The sequence below is a fragment of the Poromitra crassiceps genome (genome assembly GCF_964638095.1).
Source record: "Poromitra crassiceps genome assembly, chromosome: 13".
In the NCBI taxonomy this organism is placed as follows: Eukaryota; Metazoa; Chordata; class Actinopteri; order Beryciformes; family Melamphaidae; genus Poromitra; species Poromitra crassiceps.
The window spans coordinates 20428994-20444329 of NC_139644.1; the positions used below are offsets into that span (position 1 = coordinate 20428994).

At 48.0% G+C, this 15336-nt stretch overlaps 1 protein-coding gene across 6 annotated transcripts in view; it reads right to left on the reverse strand.

Moving 5' to 3' along the window:
* Window positions 1-15336, reverse strand: part of arhgap23a (Rho GTPase activating protein 23a) — a 45046-nt gene that overhangs the window by 17727 nt on the left and 11983 nt on the right. For 4 of the 6 annotated variants that reach the window (XM_083649793.1, XM_083649792.1, XM_083649795.1 and 1 more), the window contains exons 3-9: window positions 12317-12341; window positions 11627-11719; window positions 10418-10496; window positions 9533-9587; window positions 5882-7508; window positions 963-1118; window positions 77-149 (exon numbers count right to left, since the gene is read on the reverse strand). In XM_083649793.1, the coding sequence (XP_083505919.1) occupies window positions 77-149; window positions 963-1118; window positions 5882-7508; window positions 9533-9587; window positions 10418-10496; window positions 11627-11719; window positions 12317-12341 (2108 nt within the window). Of the gene's footprint in view, window positions 1-76; window positions 150-962; window positions 1119-5881; window positions 7509-8085; window positions 8189-9532; window positions 9588-10417; window positions 10497-11626; window positions 11720-12316; window positions 12342-15336 lie in introns of those variants that run through there. The other 2 variants (XM_083649794.1, XM_083649796.1) reach the window with 2 other exon arrangements.

The following is a 15336-nucleotide window of genomic DNA, read 5'->3' on the forward strand; positions in this document are numbered from 1 at the left end:
GGCTGCACACACTATTTTTACAGATAGTGATTTTAATCCCCTTGTATAACTGATGTCTCAGTCCCAGGATACTCACGAGAAGACACGCCCCTCCTCTCTGAACGAATTGAGTCCCTCGTCACATGACTTGGAGCGCTCCGTGGTGATGGCTAGAAGATAGGAGGAACGGCGACTCGATTTAATACTGCCTGCTCAGCGAGAGGATGAGTGAACCAGAGAGAAAGAGAGAGAGAGGGACAGCAAGAATGAGGGAGAGAGAAACAAATAGAAAGACAGAGAAAGAAAGAAAGAAAGAAAGAAAGAAAGAACGAATGTTGATGTAATGCCAATCACCAGCGTGTGTTGGTATTGGATTAAGAGGCAGGGGAAGTGAGAGGTGGAGGAGGCTGAGTGGATGGGTGTGGGTGAGTGAGGTGGTGAGGATGGGCGGTGGGGAGATGGGCTGGCAGGTGGGGTTAGATTAAATCACCTGTGATCACTTTGCTCACCACTGGCATGCAGGTGTACTGTAGCCACTGAAAGGACAGACTGTCATGCACAAACTGTATCATGCAAGTTTAGGTCTGTCTGGTTAAACCCAGAATTCAAGCCAGCCTCAACATAAGTGTGACCAGTCTTTCGCCCATCATGCACTGCTAAAAAGGACCAATAAGAAACAAATAGACCAATAAGACCAATAAGAAACACCTTCTGCGGCGCACAACTATCTTCATGTCAAACATGCACTTTACAAATCCAACATGCAAAAAACATGCAAAAAACAACCGATTACATGCTCCTGCAATCAAGACTAATTAAAGCAACTACATCCTGTCCAGAGATTGAAGAGGTTCTGACGGTCCCGCGCATGCACTCACTGAACGACACAAGGAGGGGGCTGCTACACCTCGCAGGTAAACACTAACAGACGCTTCTCTGCTCCAGTCTCATGCACGAGGGCGAGGGGGGGGGGGTTCACTCACTGCCATCGTGTGAGAAGAGCCTAGTGAGGGGGAAGGTGAAGGTGGGGGAGGCGGGGCTGGTGACCACGGCGGGCGCCGAACTCATGCCGCTGGACACCACGGAGGACGCCGGCACGTGGCGGGCGCGCAAATCGGCGCCGGGGCTCGTTGGCTCATCTGTGGGAGGCGGGACGGAGGGAAGGATGGGAGGAGAGGAGACGGGAGAGAGGATAGGAACTAGTGTTAAAAACACAGGTGGAGACGGTAAAGGAAAGGAGCAGGCGTTAGATCAAGAGAAGGAGGTGAGAGAGGAGAGGTTTTTAGGGGAGACGAGATGAGGAAGGGAGCTACAGAATCTCTGCGAAGGATAAGACGAGGGATTTCACATTTCAGTTTTTCATTTCTTTCTCGCTCGTTAGCCACAAACTCTTTCATCCCTCAGACGGACGCATACCGACGACAACTGTACTGTAACAAAAGGTATGTCTTCTATCTGTCGACTGCAGTGAGACGTACATGACAACCACAGACCACAATCATTTACAAATCCACGAAAGAAGATGCAACCAACCTGTGTCTTGTGATATAAAGAATACAAATGCACAAAGACTGTTCAGACAAAAGCTTACACAGGCACATCATAAAACAGCGGGATATTTTCCAGATAACGCAGTACCTGTATCTTCTGATGCCATAAGAAGAGCTCTTCAGTTGGAAACGAAGAGCGTTTTGTAACAGCGCAATTTTTGACTGTAGGTTTCAGTTCTGTATGAAATCTAGTAGTGGATGATTTGTTACGTGTGAGGGTGCATGTGTCAGAGGAATTGTGTCACACACACACACACACACACACACACACAGACAGACAGACAGACAGACAGACACACACACACACACACACACACTTACTTCCTGACTGACAGAGAGGGCTAGAGACCAGCCCAGTATTTGCATAGAGAGTGAGGAGAAGCAGGATAAACGGTCAGGATGTGCTGCGGCCTGCTGCTCTCTCTCTAAACAACAGAGGGCAGCACAGCTTCAGTCTGCACAGAAAAAGGCTTTAGAGACTCATAAGCCTCCGGCTGCATTCACTGGGTTGGGGATCCGCCCCCACAGACCACCACACAGCCTTTAGAAAACTCACATTAGGGATTCTTACGGTTTCTCGTGTCATTTTACGCTTTTCCATTTTCTCTCACTGTGGTCTGTTTCTCCCTCACCTCTCCGCCCGTGCATTTTCTCCTGTCATCACCTTTTCGCCTTCTTCTTCTGGCCTTTCTTCTCTCTCTTCTCTGGCCTTCCTCCATCTCCCACACTCGCCGTTTTACCAGCCTCCTTTGCTCCTGCGCTCAACTAGGGCCCAACATAAGGAGGAAAACATTCCCAATCTGGGATGAGGAATCTGCCTGTTTACAGCAGGGCCCAGAAATAGCCGGGCTGTGGGTTTAACAAAGGCCGTCATTAACAGGCAGCCAGAGAGTGAGCTCAGAGCCACGAGACAGAGACTGGGCTGCAGAGAGGAACTACACGCTACAGCACAGATACCCACTAGCCCTGCTCAGTATCCTCGATGGACACTAGGGGCTCAGCACCCGAGAGACAGGAGACAGACAGAGAGATGGAGAGAGGGAGAGAGAGAGGTGGAGGGAAATCCTCGAGAGAAATTGAAACCGAATTTGATGTTTTTCAATGAAACATGTCACAACAGAACAGAGAAAGGAACGAGAAAGGTTGAAGAGAGTTGAACAGATGAAGAGACAGAAGAAAACCAGGAAACCAGAAGAGATGAGCAGCTAGAAAGACTTGATGAGAGTTCAAGAGAGCAAGAGAGAGAGAAGAAAGAGAGATCAAGGAACACTGTGGTAAAAAGAGAGGCAGACAGAATGAGATACAGTTGAGAGAGAGAGAGAGAGAGAGAGAGAGAGAGAGAGAGAGAGAGAGAGAGAGAGAGAGAGAGAGAGAGAGAGAGAGAGAGAGAGAGGCCTGATGCGTGAAACAAACCAGAGGGGAGGATAGGGCTTGGAAGGAAGACAGAGGTCATTGAGAACATACAGTGGGTCTTGGTCCCGGGCTGCTGTGTGAAGGGTCCAGCTAGTAAAGACACTCTCTCTCTCTCTCTCTCTCTCTCTCTCTCTCTCTCTCTCTCTCTCTCTCTCTCTCTCTCTTCTTCTTCCAGCAGGAAACAATAGCAGCATTGAGGGTGGGAGCTGAGTGTATGGGCCCCTACTGTTCCACACAAGAAGTGCCACAAAAACCTCCCGGCAATTTACAGCTTCATAGACTCACGGTGAAAGACTGTCAGTGGGTACCGGCTGCACGCCCCTTCCTGTTGCACTCACATAGATAGAAGAGAATACTAAATACGTGATCAAAGAGGGAGGCTGCGCGTAAAGAGAAAGTGGAGAAAACTTTCACTCTCTGCATGCGAGAGGACAGCGGAACGTATCCGCCGCCAGACACAGCCTGCCTTTGTGTTGCTCTCTGCTTGCTACCTCTGAGACATCCATGCTGTGCAGACAACAAGAAGAACAACAGCCTATTAACTCGCCTGCTCCCAAACAGGCCCGGATCTCTCTCTGATCTCTCTCTGATCTCTCTCCGTCTCCTTCAGAGAGACAGAGAGAGAGACGAGAGGAGCTACTTCCTCGTCTGTGGGGAGAAACTAGCCTAGTTTCAGTCTATGGTCATTAAACGTGTCCCGGCCTGCAGCTTCCACTGCCTAGTTTCGCTTAATTCCGCTGAAGGGACGAGGCAAGAATGCGCTCTGCCTCCTGGTTTGCTGATCCGTTCCTTCTTTTCCTCTTTAAACATCATTCTCGTTGCTCGCTTGGCTTGGCTGGCTCACATATCGAAGTTGGGTCAAAGCTTTCCAAGTCAGCTGATTTGAATCTATTCACCATTAGGGCTGGACGGTTGACTTCACAAGGCTGATGGACGGACACACGAGCCTGCCTGCCTGAATAACTTAGTTTGCCTCTGGTTTGACTTCATGGCTGCTGTGAAAAAGGCCCATGGCTGTTGTGTGTTGAGGGATAGGAGCTGCTGGCCACGCTGAGGCCTCCAGAGACCCTTCGTTTCTGCCTTTGCAGAGCGGGGAACAAGTCGAGGCACGACCACAGTTACCTTCCATTGACACCGACATGCATAACATACTGTACATATACATACCAACAACCTTGCATACATGCCTGACTGCTTATACTCTATGTACCGGTACTGTACTGTTGAATCAGATTATAGCTAGATCAATGTCAAATGTAGGGTATTGTGTCTTTCACTTATCTATCCATCCATCTATATTGTTGTTTTCATTTCATTTTAATTTAATGTTTTCATCCAATTGTCAAACTGAAACATCTGTTGGGTCGATCCTGCCAAGCCTATTTATACAACAAATGCATTTCCGCTGCTATTTATTGCATAATGTCTTTATCAACATGAACCTTCTGCTGCTGCAAACTTTTTTATGAGACTGAGGAACATAAAAAATGTCATATTATTTAGCTTTTTCCATTCAGCTTCTCAAATTCAATACAGCAGAATTCGCAAAAAAAAGAAGATGAAGAAGATGAAGATGAAGAAGAAGACGAAGAAGACCAAGATCCAGATCCAGATCCAGCTAATTTAATCCTATACTGGGTATCCCCCCCCCCCCCGCCGCCCAAAAAAAACCCACACACAGCCCCTCACACACACACACACACACACACACACACACACACACACACACACACACAGGAAGTCAGAGTCCACCTCATTTCCTCAGCATGGTGAGGTTTAGTGAACTCCCATCAGATGTGATCCAATCAAACTACTAGTACTGTCTGCGACAACTGTGTGAGGTGCCAGTAGCTGGGTTTCCATCCAAATGTAGCGCAACTTTTAATCGAATTTTCAGAAAGTCGGCAAAAGCAAATGCGAAATAATGCGCGTTTCCATCCACTGCTATTTTGCGAATTATAGAGCTGTCAATCACCTGGTGTTTGAGGCTGTCTGAGCTGCTGATCAGCTGCTAGACCCGATATACTGTACAGCTCTATTAAACACATCTAACGTTATTCATTTAAAGTGTCTTGATGATCTACAAGTAGACAAAGGTACCATAACACCATTTCTGGATTACCAGGTGCGACTCGGCAAGTATAACGTTATAATCCACCGAGCAGATAGTAAGTGAATAGCCTACAATTTAATTCAATTCTAGAAGTGAGTTGCCTTAAAGTTAGTATCCCAGTCTTCTTCTGTTTACCACGGCGGGTATTGTGCTGCGTATTTACCATTATTTACCGTGTGTAGTCCTATTGTGTGTAGGCTACACGGCATGTCATGTTTTGCAGTGATCAATGCAAACTGCATGGTTTTTCAATGGAGAGACAACAGAATATCGCTTAATCTGTTTCCACTGCACGTTTCGCATTTTCCTTTTATCGATACACCCGACTTTTCCGCCTCCCTCAAGCGTGAAAACTTTTTTGCAATATTTGGAGGTTTTTGCGAATTAGGCAGCGTTTCCACTCAGTTTCTTTATGCGCAAATTGAAATTTTGCATAAAAACAGGTGGATGGAAACCCGATAGTGTTACCCAACACAACCATACGCAGACATAAACACACACACACAGACACACACACAGACACAAAACACACGACAGGTTCTCAATGAGAATGGAAACCGAATCTGAGAAGAGCCTGGAGCCTGTGCAGACAGACAAGGAGGAAATTAAGGACACACACTCATTCCCCAAACTCTCATAACTGTGTCTGAATTATAACTTTGCATTTCCTTTTAGTTCAGCTTTCACTAACATTCAATAAACACTCCACATGGATTAGGTTTGGGATGAAAGCGATGAAATCTGAAGGTCAGTTTTGTTGTTGTGGAGGGGATTAATGTGAGGAGAAGGAGGGACACCGGATGAGTCTTGGAAGATCTTTGCTTACCTATGAAGGGGATGGAGGCCAGCGAGTCGTCCTCTAGGGGAAGGGGGGCCAGGTTGCCGTTTGGTTTGCGGGGGACTGCGTCTCCCGTGGGCTGAGGGGCCGACGCCGAGTCCTGGGGTTCTGGAGAAAACAAAGGGGGTTCCAGGCTGTCCATGGCCAGTGCGTAGTGGGGACGCATGCCATGGACGTTCCTCCTCCCCGTGGGAGGTTTCTGCCTCAGCACCACTTCCTGGGTCTGCGCCACCACCTCCGCCTGCGCCTCCACTGCCCCTCTTTCCCTCTCGTGGTTGGTGGGCCTGTATGCTCTGTCCTGGGGTTCGGGTGTGGTGGAGGCCAAGGGGGAAGCGGTGGAGGCGGCGGTGGCGGGGACAGGGACAGGGGCGGCCTCCGGGTTCCAGTTGAGGTGAGGGCCAGAGTACGAAGGGTCCCTGAAAGAGTGCGCCTGCTGCATGATGCGGCCCGTCTTGCGGTAGAAAGAGGGGCTGTAGCTGCGGTAGCCCACCAGCTGGTCGTCCATGCTCTGTCCGGTGGGGAGCCGCCTGCTCTGGGGGGCAGCCTGCTGGGGCGGGGGCTGGGGGTGGGCCTGTGTGTGGGCTTGGGGATGGTGTTTAGGATGCAACTGCGTGTGTCGGGACGTCGGAGGAGCCTGCGCAGCAACGTAATGGCTCCCCTGCCTTGGGTAAGGTTCAGTCCTAGGTGGCGGCTGGGGAGCCTGCTGGTGCCAGACGGGCCTCTCGAAGTGAGGTGAGACCAGTCCGGCCGCCGGATGGTCCAGCGTCTCTAAGGAACGGCCGTGGCGATCGTACTGGGCCAGCAGGTTCTCAGAGCGCGTTCGGGCGTAGTTCGAGGCAGGGTGGCCTCTGCCAGGGCCCCCCTCCCAATCTACATAGGACCAATAGGGGTCTCCGTGGGGCCCCGGTCCTGACTGCTGTAGTAGCAGCAGTGTGTCCTGCGAGGCACTGTGCGGCCAGCCGCCTGTGCGCTGTTGCTGCCTCCTGGTGTCACTAAGCCGGTCCTGAGAGTAGCTGCGGTGGCGGGTCTGCATGTTGCTGCGTCCTGGGCGCTCGGGCAGCTGGCTGTAGTACCAGTCACAGAGGGCCTGCTGACAGCGCTCAGTGCGGCCGTGGCTGAGCTGGGGCGGGGGCGGGCTGGTCCAGGCCGGGCTGGACTTCCGTGACTGAGCCTGGGAGGAGCTGGCAGTGTTGTGGTTGGGGTAGTGGACTTGCAGCGGGCTGGACAGAAGACCTCCCGACGAGGAAGAAGACGAGTAGGAGCGTCCCCTGGTCTGGCCCTGAGGCTGCTGGCTGGTCATACCGTACTGGATCTCCTCTGTACGGTGGGCGGGGCTGCTGTGACCCACGCCCCCCGGCTCTCCTGCCCGCCCCTCCTGCCAGCTGGCCGGGCTGCCCACGCCCGAGCGGTTGTCCAGAGGTGAAGAGGGGCTGGACGAGCCTGGCCAGCGACTCCAGTTATCCAGCTGGTTTTGGCCCATGGGGGCGGGCGGGGGGGCTCCAGCGGGGGGCTGGGTCTTGGTGCGTGTGTAGCAGAGGGGAGGCGGCGTCGGGAGGTTCTGGGCTCCCCCTGAGTATGGCTCGTTGCCCCTCAGGTAGGCATCCTGGGAGTATGCCTGGGAGAGAGGGGGAGGGACAAGTGAGAAAGCTTACAGAAATGGCTGACTGATTGGCAGCACAGAGAGATAAGCCAAATCAAAATATGCTTTGTCATAAATGAATCTGAGAACACAGATATGACAACACAGACCATAACCATAACTCAATAACATGGCTTCACACGACACTACGTTACACAACAAGTCTTACTGTGGAACTGTCTCCCTCAGCTCAAACCCTCTGCCACAGTTTGTCCCTCGGGCCTCCGCTCTCAACACAAACACAGCTAGCTAGCAAACGACATGAAGAAGCTACTGCCTCAAGCAAAGCCCACAGCACCCTGCTGAAAAATGCATTTGTCGACAGCAATGTCCTATATACGACACTGTATATGTGCACTTTGCTTAGAGTCCATTATAAATAACAAGCATGTAATTAACTGATCGTTTTATCTGTCTGTACAAACAACTTAAGCACCACTCACAAACTCCAACTCAAATTCCTAACTCCAAAACAACAAAAAGTAACTTGCTAAGCAAGCCATAGCTACATGAAGGCAAATCACAAAGACAATTTCAGAAGCTTTAACGTTACCTAATTGAGGCCGGCCGACTGAATCAGGAGCGTTCCCTCAGACAGTAATAAGCTTGTAGAGGACAAGACAGGAGATGTATCCTCAAAACACTGTTTACCTCCCAACACTGACACACTCCTGTTGCTGGGACCCGGCACGCTTTTTAGGCTCCTCTCTCAAGTACACTCGATCTTCCTGCTTCTTTCTCTTGCCTTTCTCCTACGACTTGCTATCTGTTGATCCTCTTGTTTTCTCCTTTCTGCAATCCTCCCAAACTCCCTCTCTCCTCCCTCTCTCTCTCTCCCTCACTCACTCCACCCTAGGGGAGGAAGGAGGCGTAGCACTGGTGATGTCATGCTAGGAATGCAGCAGATACAGGCCTAGCAGTGAGGGGAGGAGTGTGAGGAGGACAGAGGAGTGGGTACAGTGTTAGGGGATGGCAGTACATTTGAATGGAGAACCATTCCCCTTTTGGGTTTGGGTTCCCTTGGCCGGGTCTGGATGTGGGTGAGAGAGAGAGAGCTCACTCAAATATGGTGATCTGCGCGAACTCCGTTTGTATGAAGGGACTGAATGTCGGCGTGTTTACAGTTCATGCGAGAGGCGAGAGGGATGAGCTATGCATGTCTGATCATGTGAGTGAGTGCGGAGCAATTTGACTCAAAAAAATGTGTTGTGCATGGGTGTGTGTGTGAGCGAGCGAGCGCGAATGTGTGTTGTAATCTAAACACAGAGCACAGGGCCTCTGAGTCATTCCACAGTCATTCTCTCAAAATCGCCACATTCTTGGAGAATGACAGGGACAATCCTGGTTGAACTCTGCAAACAAGAGCAGTGGAATATATATGGTTTCCTGCGTTATGCGCTAACAAGAGAGTACAGCAGGAATGAGTCTGGAAGGCCTGGATGAAGCACTTCCGGCTCGTACGTGTAAAAGTCATGGGATTTTTGGATGAGAATTTTGGTTAAATGCATGAAATAAGGTCTGTGGTTAACAAGAGTTTATGAAACAGCAACGTTTGTGTTCAGCAAGATCATCTTCACAAATGAGCAGGACTTTTGTGATTTTCGAAGTATAAATGCGTTTTCTTTAACAAGATTTTCTGAACATGCTTCAAAAGTCATAAAAGTGGTCCTCATTTGTGAAGATGATCTTGATGAACACAAACTTCGATGTTTCATAAACTTTTGTCAACCACAGACCTTATTTCATGCATCCAACCAAAATTCTCATACAAAATCCCATTTACTTTTACACGTAAGAACCAGGAAGTGTATGGACTTCTGGGTAAGCCTACAAAAATACTTCATCCCTGCGGTACGCTATTTAAATATAAAGTAAGATGTATCTGTGCTTGCACATGGCTTGTAAGCGTCTAATCTAAGCGTGTGTATGTGTAAGCTGTGTGTGTTAGTTGTGTGTTTTTGTGTTAAAGGTGTATAAAAGAATCTTGTGCTCACACTTACCAGCTGCAGCACATCTTCATCTTTTGGCATAATGGAGAGCTCCAACACACTCTCACTGCAGGATGTAAAGCAGAGGGAGGGGAAGACAGAGAGGTTATTAGGAGGTACAGATCCAGCAGGAAGTAGTACACACACACACACACACACACACACACACACACACACACACACACACACACACACACATCCAAAATCCTGAGCAGATGCTAGATATGAAACGCAACTCAGCCGCTGTATTAATCCTGTCTTAGTGGTTTATTTAGCGGCAGTTTGACCCACACTAACAGCCAAGCATCTGCCCTGCTGGAGTGTCCTTGAACAAGATATTGAGTCTCCAGCTCCAGCGGTGCTGTAGCTGATCCTGACCTCTGACCTCCCTGTACGATTCGGGGGTCTAAGACAGGGCCTTCAACTGAAAGGTGTAAATATAATTAAGCGTACTGTTACACTGTGTGATTTTAAAAACCTAACAACACTGATCTGTATAGAGAAAAAGTCATGGATGTCATGGAGTTTGGATGCTGAGATATTTCAATTCTAAGATTCAAACATCTATCAATTAAAAGGGGGTTGGCCTTTGCACTTATCAATCCAGTGTGTGGGTAAATTGTTTTTTAATTTTTTTAATTTTTTTTACAAGCAACCAGTTCCATCATTTGAGCATCACAGTACTCATCTTTGGGACCACATACATAATGCTGTAGCAGTAATGTGTGGGAAGAGTACAGCGCTTCAGGCTCTTTGTTTTGGAAACACATACAAACTTACATAAGATACTGTGTGTGTCATACATGTGACGAGCATGCAAAGAAAAAGCAAACACGCGGTCAGTACATAAACACACCGAAGGCACCGAGGCAAGCGCTGAGACGCTGTACGTCTTACCTGTTCTGGATGAGGGCGATCACCTGCGAGTACGTCTTTCCTAGAACACTCTCTCCGTTCACTTTCACCAGACGATCCCCTGCAACACACATACATGTTATTATGCACACGCAAAACTGCACGCAGTGTATGAAGCGCTAACTGTACACAAGCTAAAATAATTGATGCCTTCCCCAATGTTGACCCCATGACCCCCCCCCCCCCCCCCCCAGCAGACACACAGGTCTCCAGCAAAGGCAAAGCATGTGAGGCACGCTAGAAATGAGCGTGCGAAGCGCACAATATTTCTAGTCATTATGATGGAGAGCAAAGATCAAGGAGGATCTCTAGAAACTGATTGGAGGCCATATCTAAAGTGATCTCCTTAAACTGGTAATTGATCACACTGACCAAATAATAATATCATCAGTTATTTGTCCCCAGAATATTAGTCAAAGTCAAAGGTTTCAAAGTCTTGCTGACAAATGGTTTATATGCATATATATATATATATATATATATATATATATATATATATATACATATATATGCAGGGACTTTGCCGTACCTTTAGGGTTTAGTGAACTGACTCCCCCGGCAAAGAAGCTATTTGACTGTGTGTTCAAAGTTCATATGTATTGATACGACTTCATGGATGAAGGCAGCCACAAAATGAAACATAATGTAAGTGTGTACTGTACTGTACTGTACTGTGTGTGTGTGTGTGTGTGTGTGTGTGTATGTGTGCGTGCGTGCATGTGTGCATGCTGGCATGTGATATTCTGGATGTGATGGCTTGTGTTTAACTGTGTCGCTGCTTTGCACGAAGTACTGGTTTGGTTTGGCCGGGCCGCTGGGAGAGGAATGCTGCATTGCTCAGGCAGCAAGACACAACAGGAAAACCTAAGCAGCTCTGTCACATTCATGTGCACTTGAGAATCTGATTTGTCATACTGGTATTATAGCGCCATCTGTTTTGGTATCGCCGACAGAATCGTTAAACAGCTCAAGCCCTGTCTCCAATGAGGGAAGGAGAGAGTCTTTGCAGAATCTAATATTTGCATTGACCGAGATGGAAAAGCTGATATGTTACTCTTGGCTAATCCCCCCCTCTCTACATCTCTGATAACACTGTGCACCCGTTCACATCTGCAGGGTCACATGACCGCTGCTCTTCCCCATAGATTTCCATTGCAAATCAGCAGCATGCGCATGTTCCTGCTCCTTCACCTGTGCACAGTCCTGCCTGGTGGGCCGGACCTCTTTCCCTCACATTCTTCACAAATATAGTGTCCATCGGCTCCAGTCGACTTCTCTGATACCCTGAGGGACAAAAGACAAAAACAAACAACCCAAAGATATCACTCATGACACAGTGTAAAAAACATCATTGTTTTAATTTTAGAAATTAAAATTGAAGTTGCTCTGGGACAAGAACAGTGTTTAAGGTATATATATATATACCGTATATATATATATTTTTTTTTAAGCCATTGACTAGGTTTTATCTCTTCCGTGTGTAATTGCGTTGGTGTGTGAGTGTTCTGGTGGGAGGTTTCTCAATGTGATGTGTATATGGTGTGTGCTACAGACAGATGTGTATGTGTATGTATACTTTCTTATTGTGATATATATTTTGATGGTGAGCTTTTACTTTTGTATGCATTTTATTTATATATTTTTTGCAAAGCACAATGTTTCCTGTTCCTATGTGCTCGATAAATGAAGTTTGACTCGACATAGTGGCACTTCAGTTGTAGTGCTGCATAGTGTCCTGCAGGGGGCGCAGTATGGCTGCAGAGCAGAGGAGACAGCAGGGAATAGAGAAGGTCCTGGTCCATTACATCACTCTTAACCCGTTGTACACTACACATGATATGTGTTGACTGAAGAGAGAAGGCAGGCAGAGGGAACACTTACCCTTTCCATTCCCGTTCTCCTCATCCTGCAAAGACACAAGCAGAAACATTGAGTTATTCAGACACACGTCACACAACCTGGCAATGTTACATAACAGTTAACAGTCCACTGATCCAGGTTCATTCCATGTAGGAGTCAGTTTAGACTGATTCCTCAGACATGGGAAAGATCTATGGGCTGTCACCTTATAATGGTGACAGACATGGATGTGTTTACGCTCTGTGTTCAGTGTGGCGGATGACATGATGCGAAGAACTTACATTCAAGAAGTGAAAGCTAAGCTAATAGGTCATTCCATTGCAATATCAGCGCACAGCAGCAGAGCTATGCCTCCTCCGCCATTTTGGCCTGAAGGAGACCACCGTAATGACGCCAGTAAAATGTCCCACGGCCCGCCTACAAAGTGCCGGACCAAAGTACCTCTACCGAAAAGCCATGGTGTGTCTCTCTTTCATGGTTCTGTGGTGTTGTAAGGAGGCATTTTCAGGCCAAAATAGAGGCAGCTCTGTTGTCCAAAAAAGCACTATAGTTTCATCTCTCGCCTTCTATACTCTTTGCATTATTCTCCAGATGCACAGATGGTTTACACACTGAACTTTTGTTTGATGTAACAGTAGTTCTCAACCCTGATCTTGACCTGGGTCTTTTTGCTGGGTTGACCCTTTTACAATAACGGCCAACCTGCTTATTTGCCAGGTCACTAGTCCAGTGTGTGTAAGTGGCGAGTATGAAGTGGCTGGGGGGGTGGTGACTGAGTGTATAAACTGGGGAAGACTTGATATCTAGATCTCCCTCAATTCCGCTGTGGAGGTTCCAACTATTTATGTCATTTGAACCCTGCAGTGATGATCTTGTTTACATGCTTCCTCAGGTGCGGTGCCGGTGACGTCACTGGCATCCTCTGAGCCAAACCTGCTCCTGTTTATGAGTTTTTAATGTCGGGGGACAGTTCAACACGGAGTCCGACTTTCAGGTTAGACAGTCTGCAGCTGACAATGATGTCATACGTCACGGACTGAAACGAAAACGCACGGAGTCGCCTGCAGTGGGAGGACAGTTATACTGATAGTTATACTCGGTCTGATCACCTCCACACACACACACACACACACACACACACACACACACACACACACACACACACACACACACACACACGCCTGCACTAAGCTGAGTGGACAGTTTGGTGTTAGTGGCATGGTGGGCTGACTGCTGCCTGGCTTTAGGCTGCGCTGAGTGGGCTCATTCCTGGCTGTGCGGACAATGGCGGGGGGTTTAGAGGCAGAGAAAGGTTGAGCTGCCGACCCCAGAATAGAGCGAGGAGCTCGGGACGCTCCGGCCACATCCGGGTCCAGAGGGGAGAGACCGTGGTGGTGAGGTGGGTCCAGAGGGGAGAGACCGTGGTGGTGAGGTGGGTCCAGAGGGGAGAGACCGTGGCAGTGAGGTGGGGAAAGGCTATCTGGGTCATGTACTGTACTGTACAGTGTGGTCCACACAGTGTACACCTGCACAGTTTAAAGCAGCGAGTATTTACACTTACAAACCTCACCATCTGCACCTTATACAGATACTGTGACTGAGACGGATAATACAAAATTACTATTGAATTGAAATTGTGTCCATGGAAATATGTTTCAAATCTCCAAGCAAATACAGGGTGTTGTTAAATTTAAGACATTTTAAGATCTTTTTAATCCAGTTTAAATATGAAATGTGAAAATGGAAAAAATTGTGGAACAATCGTGCACCGCTGACATTGAATTGAAGAGTTTCACTGTGTTCACAGCCTTTATTTTTGACAGACAGTTGCAGGCTCTCACTTCTGACTTGTGTCTTTAGTGAAAGTAGACTAGTGTAGAATGCTGCTTCTTTGGCTGACAGTCAATGAGAGTCTCACATCCAGACGGATGTCTTTTCTTCTGCCAGAGGCATATTTGACCATTTTGCACTAGTGTACTCCATTTGTTCTTGTTGTTGTTGTTGTTGTTGTTTTGGGTAGTAGCTTGGCTCAGCGGATCCAAAGTTGTTTTTTAAATGCGTAAAAAACAACTCTGTTTAGCAGATGCTCCTATTTCACACATCTGTAGCATTGTAATAATATTGTAATTGTAGACAGTTGGCCACGTGCAAAATGAATCCCCTGCCTCTATGCTTTAGCTGACAAGAGGCTGGAATAGCATATGCACTACCTTCCTTCCTTCTCCATTATCTTTGGTTTAGTTAATATAATTTAATACAATTTGAGACATTTTTAAGACTTTCAGGACCTGCAGACACCATGGAATTAGTGTCCAATTGAGTCATGCCCCCCACAGGCCTCTGATAATAGAACACTATGTGGGCAATTTGGGCGATTTTTACGAAGCATCTTCAGATGGAGGGCAGCTCTGTGGCTCCGATTGTCCCACCGCACCATGTGACCCCCAGGCAGAGGAGACGAGGACAGAACCGGGGGGCCAAAGGCCAGCAGTGGGCCCATTGTCCTGGGATGTCCTGGTACAGCCGGTGCCCCCAGCGAGTGGTACCAGGCTAAGACAACAGATCTCATTGAGCCTGTGTTCCGATGTGCAGCTGCTGTTGGGCTGTGGGGTGAGGATGGTGGGGTGAGGTAACAATAATAGGGGCCTTGTTTGAGCTGGCTGACCCCACCCCAACGCCCCCCCACAGCCCTCAATTTCACATCTGTAGCTGTTTTGGCCCCACACCTCTAACAGCTCAATAATCACTCACTGTCATGGAGGCTTATTCCAACTAGACTCCAGAACAATCTCCAATTCACTGAGGCTACAAGTGAGGCTTGTGATATGATGCTGAAAAACAATAGGGAAGAGGTGTTTTGTGGGTATTTTGAAGGATAAAATAACTACTAGTTGTATTCTCTCTCCATAGACACTAATGTACAGGTAGTCCAGCTCTCCACTCCTCTATTTCCCCTTCAAACCAGTCTGTCTGGCAGGTATGGGGAGGTTCTGCCTCACCTGAACCACCTCTCATTGTATTATTTGAAACGTGCCATTCTG